The sequence below is a fragment of the Eretmochelys imbricata genome, chromosome 9 (genome assembly GCF_965152235.1).
Source record: "Eretmochelys imbricata isolate rEreImb1 chromosome 9, rEreImb1.hap1, whole genome shotgun sequence".
Lineage (NCBI taxonomy): Eukaryota > Metazoa > Chordata > Testudines > Cheloniidae > Eretmochelys > Eretmochelys imbricata.
This window is the reverse complement of record NC_135580.1, coordinates 24,443,654-24,457,614: the sequence shown is the minus strand read 5'-3', so window position 1 is coordinate 24,457,614 and position 13,961 is coordinate 24,443,654. Positions and strand designations below refer to the sequence as shown.

Below are 13,961 nucleotides of genomic sequence, written 5' to 3'. Positions count from 1 at the left end.
AGCATTCTTATGGAGGAAATGTGCTTAAGCACATATTTAATGCTTAGCTTATGCTTAAGTGCTTTCCTGAACCAGGACCATAGATTTCACTTAGAAAGATCCCAAAGCTTTGCAAACGTCACCAATGGATTTATAAACATGTAGCAGAATCACTTCACCCCGCACACGGTTAGTGCAGCCATCTCTGTGGTGAAACTCTACAACTATTTAACAGCCCACAGCAATGCTGCTCAGCAGTTTAGAAGTGGAAGCAAAGAATAACTCTAGTATTAGGCTTAAAGTTCTTTTCTCTGAATTTCTCATGCACAGTGTAGATTTCCTTGGGCATGGACTGGAGATGTTCACTGAAAAGTAACAAATAATAACAGTAGCAAAATATCTCAATTATAGCACTGTACTGTAGTTCAGTGCCAATTCTGAAATGACCCTCCATTGTCCCACAGCAGGAATCAGCCTGAGCTGTGAATTCCAGAGCTCAATGTGCATTATGTTTCAAAATGTTTGAAGCTGAGGTTTAAGTTCAAGCCTATCTCTGAAATATATTGATTTATTGATCATGGAGGATTGTGTTCCATGACCAGTGGAGCAGGGAAATGGCATGCCAACGTTTAATGGCCTTTTCTGGCCTGGCTCTTTAGGAGTGAATGCCTACAGGGCACAACCCTACTGTAGCTGAGCACAAACCTCTGAAGTCCCCAATCCATTGAAATCACTGGGAGTTCTGCCTGAGTAATGATTGAATGCTGTATTAGTAAATCTATCGTTTACAGTGAAGTAAGGCATACCAGAAAATAGTTGGAAAGTGCTGGCCGCAAAATGTAGGGGACATGATAGGAAGAAACTGGGTCTGTATTTAACTTACTGCACCCATGAGTAGCCATCTTCTCCCCTTGAATATGATTTCTAGCCTGTACTCAAAATCTAATCTTCAATAGTGTGCAACTCTACACAGGTGCACATATTTGGTAGAAGGCATAAGGAGCCTTCCAATCCTCCCACCCCTGGCATCCTTTCTGCTCAGGCAAAGTCTTGTTCGGGAGAGCAGGCACTGATTTCTGGTAGCAGCTTGTGTTGTTGATTAGTTACTTAAATGGGATCACTCTTGTACTTCTATCTAGTGCATGCTGCAAACCGTGGAACGGTAGAACTCCAGCTGCATGGGATGTAAGTCAGGGCAGGATTTGGTCCAATGCTTCAAGTCAGTACTTTCAAAAATGTCACAATAATATCAGCAATGTTGGATACTACAATGTAATTTCTGAAGTCCCTACTTCTACTGGCTTGGCCTGGGAGCTCTCCGCTTCCGGCTACTAGGTGGTACTGTGGAGAGCCAACCTTTAGCTGACTGCTCCTCCTTTGTCTCCCTGCCTCAGCTATTCCATGCATTCTAATGTAAGCAGGAAGGGTTGAGGCAAGGAGTGAAAGGGAACTCTTGGCCCCTGTTTCTCAGAGTGGATGAAAGGTGGGGAGGACCGGCCTGCTGTCATGAGGGAAAGCCTCATCAAGTTCACCCGAATCCGTCGTGGCCCTCCTGTGGCTGAGTATCTTCCTGTCCCCATGCTCCCAGCTTATGTAGAGAATCCTGCCATCCAAGGCTTTCACAATGCTGGCATCTATGTACTTAACACCTTGCAGGATGAATAACATCCTTCCCACTAGGGGATGCTGGCTTGTTTTTGTTGTTTTCTTTTTTTTAAAAAAGGACATAATTTATGGATGTACCTTTTGGGCTTCTGAACATGAGAGGTACAGATGTATTTGAAGCTTGCCAAACTGTTGTCCATATTTCTGCTTCTCACTCTCTTTAGTGATCACCAAGCCATCAGCTCCGGGCTTCATAAAAAACAAATGTTTAAAAACACTATCATTTTCAAGAACAATTAGAGATAAAGCATGCCTTATTTTATCATCCTCTGCATTGTGGGTGAACTTGTTCGCCCAAAGGCCAAATGAGAAAAGTGCTGCATTGTAGTCCTTTTTGATTAGAACTCATAAAAATGCCATTTTTGTGATCTCACCAGCACAGCTGGAAACATTATTGTCGGAGTCCAGTAGTTAGGAACATATTGTCCTCTTAGCAAAGGGGTGGAAGTCATTAGTCTGACTGGCAGCTTGTCATGCTGGGCCAATCAAAGAAGATTTAACTGCTGTGTTAGGGCTAGAATGCTCATTAGCTCGCTGAATTGTTATAGCATCATAATTGTGAGGTGAACGTTAATTTGTTCAGGGCCTTGAAACAAGTAATTGTTCAAAATATTTTCAGTTATAGTCTGGTGTGGGGAAAACCAAGAACTATAAAACGAAATTGGAAAAAAGGGTAAATACATAAAAACATGGACTTCTAGTTATAACACTTCTGATTCTAATCTTAGGGGGAACATAAAGACATGAGGTGCTTTCCTTCATCTCCAACTGATATTTTGCTCTGAGTGCCTGTTTTACTACAGTTTAAGGGTCTGATCCTGAAAGATACTGAGCATCTGCAGCTCCCAGTGACTTTAGTGACCTCATGGTGAAATTTCCACTGTCCTGTCATAAACCTCCTTAGTTCTTAAGGCAGTACCCCTGAGACCTGATGATTTTCACAAATAAACCAGTGATCTCACACCACTTATTAGTGAAAGATAGCAGTGTGCTGTGGAGGGTGGGATGGGGGGGTCTTAGTATTCAGACTTTATTACTTTATAAAGTATTCTATAGTACTTCATTAGTTCACTATCAAGTACAGTGACTGCCATTAAAAAGTCAACATTTTCCACCAGTTACAAACAGTGATTGCCCCCTTTTTTCCTATACCTAAAATAAGAGAGAGGATAGGATCCTAAGTTTAGGATAGGATCCTTAATATAGGAGTGGTGATAAATGTCTGATAATGGTTGACAAATGTTGACTTTTCATGTATTATAAATACCTACAATTAATTTATACTTGTCAAAATAAAGGAACAAAGTACGGTAAGGATATTGCATCACTTAATGTTTTTATTGTGTTTGCTTGTTTACTCTCGAATCTGTAACATTTGTTAATTTGCAGGGGGTCTTCCAATCACTAGCGTGAATTAATGAGGTTCTGTTGTAACTTTTTGTTACCCACTGACCTTTTTCACCTTATGAGCAAAAGGACAACAACCCAACCCCCATTGTAATATCACAAACAATTACTACAAAATCATTAGGAAGGGACATTTACAATCCATCCTCTGGGTTTCCTTTAAACTATTAATGAACATAGTGGGCCAAATTCTGAGCTCAGTTAAACTGGTATAAATAAATCCAGAGCTGAAGTCAATGGAGTAGTTGTGTTTTTATAGGGCTGTAACTGAGACCAGAATTTGGCTAGTTGTTCTACTTTTCAGCATTGTACAACAGATGAGAGCTATGTAAGGAGATACTTTTCAGAGTAGAACTACACTTAAATCTATCTTGTTAAAAATGGTCTTATGGAGATCACTGTTTTTTGTTGTTTCTCAGAGACCCAAATCAAATCTGGTAAGTTTTTTTTAAAAAACAGCCTTTTCTAACTATTTTTTAGCCCTGTAAATTCAGCCTTTAATCAGAAAGTCACATTGGGTTCTTTCTAGCTTACACATCACCAACAATAAAGATTCTGCAATCAGAACATAGTTGACAATTCTGCTGATAATGCACAAACAAGAATAGAATCCAGCTCCCATAGTTGTTGGCTCTGCTGGAAAAGGCAGGGAGAAAATAATTTAGTCTGTAAAGAGTCTCTGAATACACAGAGAGCAGACTGGTTGAGTAAGAAATTGCCAGTTTTACACAATTTTCAATTAGAACTACACTTTAACCAAAGGAAATTGGCTGCAATAGTGTTGCCTTCAGGAAATTCTTTGATAGATAGTGCCATAGTAAACTTTAAAAAAAAAAACAAAAAAAACCCACAAATTTGGCATAGGGAGCTAAATCTTGCTTGCCTTTCCCATCCACTGAGTTTCACTGACCTAAATTCAACTACTTATATAAGGAAGGCAGGCAGGATTTGGCCTGAGATGTAGACAAAACTCAACTCACCTCTAATGTAGCCAATTGATAAACAGAATGTTCTCAGGTCTGTCTGTCCTCCTAGCCAGAGGACACAGATTTTCCCTGTTTCAGTAGTGATACGTTTTGTAAAATAAAAGTGACATAGTAACTTTCAGGGTGTGCTTAATATGAGCTCCACTGCTTGGGATTAGATACACAGCTGTACCTTGTGTCTCAAAGCTCTAAATTAGAGATTGGCAATTTCATAATTTGACCTTGGCCAAGTGGTATTGCTTACTCATGACTACTCTTTACTGATCACCTGTGCCGTGGCGTGGCCCTGGAATCAGAGGAAAGTGTCCATATCAACTTCCTGCCTGCTTCCCCAGTGCCTGAGTCTGGCAACTATAAAATGAGTTCAGGTCAAGCGCTTAGCTGATGCAAACTGACATAGCTGCATTGACTCCAGTGGAGCTACACCTGTTTACATCACCTGAAGATCTGGCCCTCAAATTTTAAGCTCATAGAACCTGACTCTGCACAGCCGACTTCAACCATGGGACTACTCAACTAAGCAAGCATAATTCAGTTGGATAAGGCTTGCAAGTTCAGGTCCCTAATCAGGTGACTATAAGCCAGATACTATGCTAGTTATCTAAACTTAGGAAGTCTTAAATGTACCAGCCCACAAGCCTGAAACATGCTTCAGAACTGGAATTATTTACAATGGGTGAAATTTTGGCTCCACTGAAATCCCTGGCAAAATTCCCATTGATTTCAGCAGGGCCAGGATTTCACCCTCTGTATTTATTTTTGTGCATTTTAAAAATCCAGCCAAATGTATGTGTAGCAAACACTTACAGTTTTCCTCCCTCTGGCATGAATGGTCCTTTGCTGCCACAGCCTTTACAGACAGCAGCATTGCTCCTCCCTTCCACGTGTCACTTCTTACCTGGCAGCACTCCCCGCAACAGAGACTGGTCCAAGACAAGAAAATAAACAAATGCAGATATGCTTCTGGCCTATGCAAGTAAAAGCAACTAATTCTAGAGAGCTTTCCTCAGGACAATAATATGCAACACTGAAATTCAGCTATCTTTTGTGGTATTAATTATGTTTACCCATTATTTATCCAGGATCATAAATCATGCATGCCTTTTCTTCTTGAAAGGTGTTCTAAGGGAGTTATCAAAGTGTTCTTTTTTTGTTCTTTTTTTCTTTTTAACGGAAATGGTTAATGAATCACAGAAAGTTTATAAAATAATTCCACTTCCATTTGGTAGCATTCTATCTGTAGGAGAGATTTAGAAACAATTATCTGCCACTGACCCATGTAGCAACTCATTCTAAGTTTCTCTGCAGATTAGAAGCCCTACTAATTACTATGACAATAGGTTTCCACCAGTGGTGTTTGCACTGAGATTTTTCCCCCTTAGTGAACTGATTCTGTACTCAGGCAAGCTTATGAGAGTTTTGACATTGGTTTGACTAGACATAGGACTAGGGACTAAGCAGATACAATGTTTGGCATGCCCTTTTTAAACAAGAATTTGAGCTATATAAACTTCTGCATTGTCGTATAGCTGTAAAGCAGCAATCATTTAAGAGATTCTCATAGACTAAGGTCAGAAGGGCCATTGTGAAAATCTAGTCTGAACCTTGGTAACTAAATAATCATAGTTTGAAAGTCTTATTTCTGATTTTTTTAAATGCAAAATCTTTCTCTTTCTCAAACTAGGACTCTGGGTGGCAATCCTCCAATACCTTCTACATCAGCTGAACCAGCCTCTTCACAAGTCTTATCTCCGACTGCTATTACCTCTCCAAACCTTTATCCTGAAACTTGGATTAGTATGGATCCAGCTCAGGACTTCATCCAAGTGCCTGTTTCTAAGGAAGATAAAAGCTACAGAACCATTTACAATCTGTTTCACAAGACTGTGCCAGAGACCAAATATAGAATTTTGAAAATACAAAGAGTGCAAAATCAGTTTCTCTGGGAGAAATATAAAAGGTGAGTCCATATAAATAGTCTTTTTTTATCATGCTGGAAAACTTTCCTTCTGAAATAAAAAAGAAATGATGGTGTTGGACATGAAATATAATCTGATTGTTAAATAGAATATATAAACTTAACCAAATCTCGTCTAAAAAAGATAAAAAGCAACAGCTTTAAGTGGAATAATTTTGCTTGAAAAATAAACATCAGTGTACATATTTCCTGAAAACTTGTGTGTAAGAAGGTTTATGTGCTCTATTTTGACATATTGAAGAAGTGTTCATTTTCCCTTTTGCAGTTCTAACATTCAAGATGATAACACTAATATGTGGAGAACCTTTAATTCATAGAGCTGCACTGAAAATTCATCATTTTTCTTTTTCTATTCCAGGAAAAGGGAATATATGTCTAAAAAAATGACAGGGTTTGACAGAATAATGAATGAAAGGCACCTGTTCCATGGTACCTCCCAGGACGTAGTGGATGGAATCTGCAAGCACAACTTTGATCCACGAGTCTGTGGGAAGCATGCCACCATGTTTGGACAAGGCAGTTACTTTGCCAGGAAGGCGAGCTACTCTCATAACTTTTCCAAAAGGTCACCCAAAGGAGTTCATTACATGTTTTTGGCTAAAGTACTGACAGGAAGATACACAGTGGGCAATCATACTATGAGAAGACCTCCACCTGTGAACCCTGGCAGCATCACCAGTGACCTTTATGACTCTTGTGTGGACAATTACTTTGAACCTCAGATCTTTGTCATTTTTAACGATGACCAGAGCTACCCTTATTTTGTTGTTCAGTATGAAGAAGTTAGTAACACTGTCTCCATTTGAAAATCCTTCATGCTGCTAAATTATTCATTATAATGAACTTTTATCTGACATTTATAGTAGTTTTTGTGAAAAAACATGGACTTTGCAGAACTGATTAAAGTTAGTGGCTTGGAGGAGGGCTTAAAAAAATAAAAAAGAAAAAATCCTGAAGTGACCAGTTGTGCACTTGCTGTTTGATTATATATGCGCAAATTGTAAATATTTCCCCATCCTTTTGTTATAAAACCCTGTTTATTTATGTTAGTAAATATTCATGTTTAAAAAAATGTTTGGGTTAAATTATTTAAATTATGTTGTGCTTATGCATATAATTGTTGGTTCATAGTTGACTTGAAAATTTCTAATGTCCTGATCCCAAAATCTTAAACTTTTTTAAATGCAGGATCAAGATAACTTGCAGCCGAGAACTACTAATGTTGAATTTTAAACAAATTTTGGAACATTAAGGAAGTTCTTGAGGCCCGAAAAAAAGCTAATATTATGCCAATATTTAAATAGGATGACACATAATTAAATATAGGCCAGTCAAACTAACAGAGATCCTGGGCAAAATTATAGAAAGGCTGTTATGGGATGCAGTCCATAAAGAATGAAAGGATGGTAGCCTAATTAATGCATATCAACATGATTTTCATAGAATTTTAGGACTGGAAGGGACCTTGAGAGGTCTTCTAGTCCAGTCCTCTGCACTCAAGGCAGGACTAAGTATTTCATGGAAAATAGGTCTTGTCTAACAAACTTGATATTTTTATGGGATTACAAGTTTGGTTGGTAAAGGTAACAGTTGACATAATATATGTAGACTTTAAAGGCATTTAACTTTGTCCTGTGTGACATTCTAATTTTAAAAAATTAATGTGGGCTACATTAATTTTGAAGACCGCTAAACTGGTGAACTCATAGATCTTAAGAAAGTAATTGTAAATGAGGAATCCTTATCCTATGAGATGTTTCTAGTGAGGCCCCCATAGGGATCTGTTCTTGGCTCACTGTCATTTGATATCTTTAGCAATGATCTGGAAGAAAATATAAAATCATTGATGGTAAAATTTGCAGACAACACAAAAACTGGTGGAGTACATAATGACGGGATGAGTCAATTATACAGACCAATCTGAACTGCTTGGTAAAACGGGCTTATTTGAACAACACGCATTTCAACACAGCCAAATGCCAGGTCATACATGTAGGAACAAAACAAAACAAAAAAGGCAGGTCATAGTTACAAGAGGGGAGATAGTATCCAGAAAGGCTGAAAAGGATTTAGGGATTATGGTACATAACCATCTGCAGATGAGCTCCCAGTCCAATGCTGTAACTAAGAGAGAGAGAACATGAGCCTCAGATAGATAAGCAGAGGAATATCAAGTAGGAGTAGGGAGATAGCATTGCCTCTATGTTAAAATACATATATTAGCGAGTCTCCAGTTCTGGAGTCCATATCTCATAAAGCATATTGAAAAATTGAAAAAGTTCAAAAAAGAACTACAAGAATAATTTGAGGTCTGGAAAACCTGCCTTATAGTGAGAGACTTCATCTGTTTAGGTTATCCAAGAGAAGGTTAAGGGGTGACTTGATCATGGTGTACAAGTAGTAGCATGATTCCTGATAGTAGCTCTTCAATCTAGCAAAAAAAAAAAGCATAATAAGATTCAATGGTCAGAAGCTGAGGTTAGACAAAATAAGACTAGAAATGTAGCGCAATATTTTAACAGTAAAGGTAATTAGCTTTCAACTTACCTAGGGACATGGTGGATTCTTTATTCTTTCTTTAAGTCTTTCTAAATATATGCTGTAGCCCAAACAAAAGTTTGATGCAGAAGTCACCGGATGAGGATCTAGGGTCTGTGTTATGCCGGAGGTCCAACTAGATAATCATAATGGTCCCTTCTGATCTTAAAATCTGTTAACCTGATCTGCATGAGCAAAGCCCCATTGGCTTCAACTAAGCTTCGCACAGATGCAGGGATTTGCTCACACAGATCTCATTGAAGAATCAGGGACTTTTCATTTTAAAGAGATGAACTAGGGAAGAGAGAGCATTCTCCATGCCAATGGTAATAGAAGTGCAGCAATTCCTATATTACTATAACTGAAAACAAGTCACATGTAACATACTAGTAACCATTATAGACCTGATCCAAAGCTCTCTAGTGTTATGGAAAGACTCCCATTGACATCAGTTAGCTTTTGATCAGGCTCCATTAGTTGAATTGTTCACAATTAAGTTTGATTACCTGAGCCTGTAACATTACACTTAATCTCTCTATGTAGATATATTTTATTACAAATCTTTAAACTGGAATCTGAAGTCATTTTAGAACTACGATTCAAAATCCATTAAAATCTGAACAAGTAAAGAGCAAGTATGTCCCCTTCCAAATCTTCTAAGCCAATCACTTGGTATCCTAATCTACTAGTTTCACCTGAGTGACTCTTGAGATGCTGTTGTAATACAAAAGGGGACACATTCTGTAGCATTTAGAATTCCACAAGATACTTCACTTCCTGCAGACATCTGAACAATGAACATATTAATCAGTGTTACTGCACACAGTGCTGTCCTAGTGTTTAACTCAGTCTCAGTTCAGCAGTGCAGTTGATAAATACTTCAAGGACACAATCAATGGAAAGTTTCTTACAAGCTTTGTCTACACTAGAGTTTTAAGAAGTGGTTTTACAAAGAGAACTATTGTGTTGGATTTTACAATGTTAACTGAGTGTAGACAGAGTGAGTTTAGTTTCACCTTGACGTATGTGGTTGAGGTGAACCCCACGAGTATTCACCTCAACCAGCTACATTGAGGTGAAACTGCAACTTGCCTTGTCTACGCTCAGATTTTACAAAGGAGAATCAGGCTCTAGGGTCTTTGCATTGCGATAGAGCCTCATCAGACATCTTTGGAATTGTTCCTTTGCTGCCTTCCAATACCCTTTTGCATCCATGTTCTCCTTGGGGCCTAGTAGAACCGATAGTTAATAAGTCAGAGACACAAGAGTCCCTCTGTCACCAACGCTGCATACTCTCACCCCACTGCCCTGCTGTTAGTTGCCCACAGGCACCGGCTTTTATTTTTCCTGGTGGGTGCTGCACACCTAGCCCCCCCCTTACCCCTTACTCCAACTCTTCCCACCACTGCTGCGCTCCCTCCCACTGGCCCTCTGCTCGCCGCACTCCCCCTAGCTCCTCCCACCAGCCGCCAAACAGCTGATCAGCACTGTGGAGCTGGTGGGTGCTGAGCACCCTCTATTTTTTCCCCGTGGATGCTTGAGCCCTGGAGCGTCCACAAAGTCGGCGCCTATGTAGCTGCCCTAGTAGGATAACACTGCACACTATCAATTATGCATTGTTTGGCTCGCCAGAAGAGTGTTGAGCTTGGGAGCTGAAGCTCCACCTAGCAAAGTCATCAAATTTAAGTAGCAAATCTTGGCATAAATTAATCCTACTCGTTGTAGCACAGCCCACCCTCTGCTCCACTGAGGTGTGTAAGTAGTTTGGTAGTTGCACATCCACTCACCACCATCCCAGCCCATCCTAAGCATTTCCCTCTGTCCTAAAGGAAATCTCTGCAACGTGCAGAAGGTGTGGAGTGTCTGTGAACAAATCACCACAGGTTGTTCCCCCACCTGCACAGCAGAACCCAGGTATACCCTCTGTGCTTGGGACCCTTCATACCTATGCAAAGCAGCAGGAAGGATTCTGCCTTTTATCTGAGTATGGCTGACTCAGCAAAGAATCATGCTAAATAGTGTAAGTTAAGGTTCTTACCACACTGTCACTACCCCAGGGCCCTGTGTAGATTTGCTAGCTGACTCAAGGAGCAGATTTAACAGGTGCCAGACAAAGCAACATCCAGCTCTCTTCTACTTGGGGTAGGAATGTTAAGGGGAAAATAAGGGTCTACGGGGTTCCAGGATTGTTGTGGGGTGCACAGGCCTCTTGGAGAGTTGAGAGGATGGCCTCTGGGGGGAGTAAAGCCACAACCACCACATTGGAGAAAAGTGGTTAACTGGGCACAGCTGCTTTTCTGCAGTGGCTCTGATTGCAGGAGGATGGTAGGCAGCAGTGTTTGTTTGGCCTAGAAGCCAAATAGGGAGCGGCCTTGCATGGACAGAGAGGGGTGACCAAGAGAGACAGGAGAAAGATATTGCTGGTGTTGTGCTTCTCAAAGAATTAGGTAAGGATTTCTCTTTCTTCTATGCACTTGGTGCTGTTTATGTTTCAATTGTACTGAAGCATACTACCTAGCTGGGGGACTCAGACATCCGAGGACTTGTCTACGGGGGAAAGTTACTCTGGTATAACGCAAGGTGTGAATTTCGACCTGTCTAGCTCCTTCTGTGGCCAGGCTTAGCCTAGGAGTGCCTTTTTCATTTTAGCCTTTGTCACTTTGGGAGGAGTTTAAGTAAAACCAAAAAAGCCACTCTCTTTCTGGACTGAGTGTCCCTAGGGAGGATTATACTAATATAAAGCTATCAGTTTAACTATACCAGTATAATTAACAGTATAACTGGTAAAACTTCCTTGTGTAGACAACCTTCTGAGTTATGGCCTTTTTACTTTTGTAGGTCTCAGTCTCAGAGACATCATGCCTGCTTCTCCCTTTGTCTGAGTCTGTCCTTCCCCCACCCTCTGGTGGACTATAGAGAGCTTCTAGAGAGCATTTCCAAATGCATTTCAAGGACAGTTAGTGAGAATCAAACTGGCAGTCAGGTTTGTTGTGGAAATGAAAACCTGACATGTGGCGGCTGCTACCTGGCTGTGTTACCCCACACTCTCTCCTCTCTCAGGGGCAGCTTCTTCTAAATCCTCTGCAAAACTGTTCCTGAACTGAAATTACCTGCTACAGTAGCTTGTAGAATATAAAATCAGAGTGGGATTTTAGCACTGTGTGCTCCATAATCGATCCTCTCATCAGTAGCTCTGCCCATGTGGCAGTGTTCCCTCTCTACTGGGCTTCTTTTAAGTAGTGGGGGGGTCTAATTGTGGGGGGTGGGAGGACTGGTACTCTTTCAAGCTCCACTCACAGGATAAGCTCCACCCACACAAGTCACTCCCTATTCTTCATCATATGATCCTCCCCACCTTTCCTTTACTGTGATGAGCCATGAAATAGTTAACAATGTTGTCTTACAAGGTACTGTCATTGTGAATCACAGTTAGCACCCACTGAAATGAACAGCGTAGTTCACAGCTCCCTGAATTATTGCCTAGGTTGGAAGAACCTAGAGCAGACATTGCTACCTCAGTTACACTCTGTTCACATGCTGAGACTATTTTGTCAAATATAATAGCTGCTAGGGACAGGTATGTCTTCACTGCAATTAGCCCAGGCTAGGCTAGCTCTGGTGGAGCATCCCCACTACCAGTCCCTACCCAGGACAGACCCAGGTGGCTGTGTCCACACTGGTGCGGCATTCACCCATGTGAGGAGCTAGGATTTCTGTGGGGATATCCCATGGCTTTTTGAGCTTCCCTAAGCTGTGGTGCTCTATGAATTCTTTTGCAGTGTATTGTGGGAGAACATGTCTGTTCTTCGTGGGCCCCTGTGTAGAAGTGCTCTTAGCCCGGCAACTCACTGAAGTAACCACGCCCAGTGGGCAGCAAGGCCTGGCACTGACTCAGGCAGATGACCTGTCCCTGCTGTAGTGACTAATACAACTCCTTTTGGTAACAGCAGCAGATGCAGGGCATTAGACATGGAGCAGGGCATTTTGGCAGCAGCTTGTTCCTTCCCCGCCCCAGAAGGCAGCAACGGCGGCAGTGTTCCCTGCTGAGATCACACAGGCTGTATGCGGACAGGGAGTAGTGGAAACAGCTAATGTGGGTTTTAATAGCTATGGAATCCCCCTGTGCTGTCGGTGCTGAGGCCATAAAAGCTGGAGGGGCCTACTGAGCTACAAAAGGAGACATGGGAAGTTGGCTCTGCCTAAACAATCGGTCAGGTTTCTAGAGTTCCTTCTGTCTGAGAAGTCCTCCTGCATCATAACCCAGGAGTGGTGTAAAATTTGGGCAAACATCAGAACTCTCAAGTAGGATGCATAGAATCGCCACCAGGTATGCTTTTGCAACTCCCTCTCTCCCACCCAGGGCAGCCGGACCCCTAGACCTGTAGTACTGTTCGATCTTAATAGTACTCTGGTGTTCAGACTCCCACAGGTCATACCGTGGACTTAGTATTTAGGCTGCCTCTAAAAACACATTAATGCTAGTGTCAATGTGAGAAAAAGCACACTAAGAGTTATACATAGCCACCTGCTTGTGGGCATTGCTCAGCTTGTGCTAGTAATCCCTGCTTTTCAAGTGTGCGCCACCCTAAATCACCAGTTGCATGTTTAGCTCCCCAGCTTAGAATCCATCTTGGATCGCATGTGGTCGGGGAGGGAAAGGAAGAAGCAGTGGCAGTGAAAATGGAGGTTCACCCACCCTCAAGTGAATCTTTGTTTACAGATTCCACCTAATAGCATGTCACGTCCCCCAGTGAAGTAGTGAGATTAGTCATAAACAAAGCCGTCCTACCTTGTGTCGAAATACCCCTTATAACAATAACATATAGTCAGTGGCAGCCCATGTCTTACTCAGCTACAGCAATGCTAGTTCTCTGCTTCATCCTCCCTGGGCTGTTCCCCAATTCCCCCCACCACCCTGCAAGACGTGCTGTGACTCCAGCCAGGATTGTCCTGGCTGAGCGCTGAAACAGTCAGCCTCTGCTCCAGCTCCTCTGATCCTTCCAGCGCCTCTAATCCCAAAACCCCAACCAGCAGGGAAAGGGAACTTGGTGCTTGGGGCCATGCCAAGCACCTCATCAGAGAACAGGCCCGTTACTGATGACTAGCCATTGTGATCCTGGGACTTCAGGGCTTTGATTTTCTCCCTGCAGTCAGAAGCCTTCCAGTGAATCTCCTTCTCAGCCAGCTTCTTGGAGATATCCTCAAAGCACTGTTGATTTCAGGTACATCTTTCCAAATGTTGGGTCTTCCTGACCTCACACCAGAGATCCACCGGATCCTTGGTGTCAGCAAGTGGCAGCACGCTGGGAGGATGATTTCCCAGGGGGCATCTCTGTTCAACTGCTGTGGAAGAGCAGTAGAAATGTAGCCAGGCCTGTGGAGTGTGGGGGTTAAATGTCAGCCTTGTG

At 41.7% G+C, this 13,961-nt stretch overlaps 1 protein-coding gene across 3 annotated transcripts in view; it reads left to right on the top strand.

Annotated features, from left to right (window-relative positions):
• TIPARP (TCDD inducible poly(ADP-ribose) polymerase) overlaps nt 1-6,975 on the top strand; it is a 61,783-nt gene extending 54,808 nt beyond the window's left edge. For all 3 annotated transcript variants that reach the window (XM_077825910.1, XM_077825909.1, XM_077825911.1), the window contains exons 5-6: nt 5,722-5,997; nt 6,374-6,975. In XM_077825910.1, the coding sequence (XP_077682036.1) occupies nt 5,722-5,997; nt 6,374-6,821 (724 nt within the window). In that variant the 3' untranslated portion in view covers nt 6,822-6,975. The remainder of the gene's footprint in view (nt 1-5,721; nt 5,998-6,373) is intronic.
• Nucleotides 6,976-13,961: the final 6,986 nt, after the last annotated feature.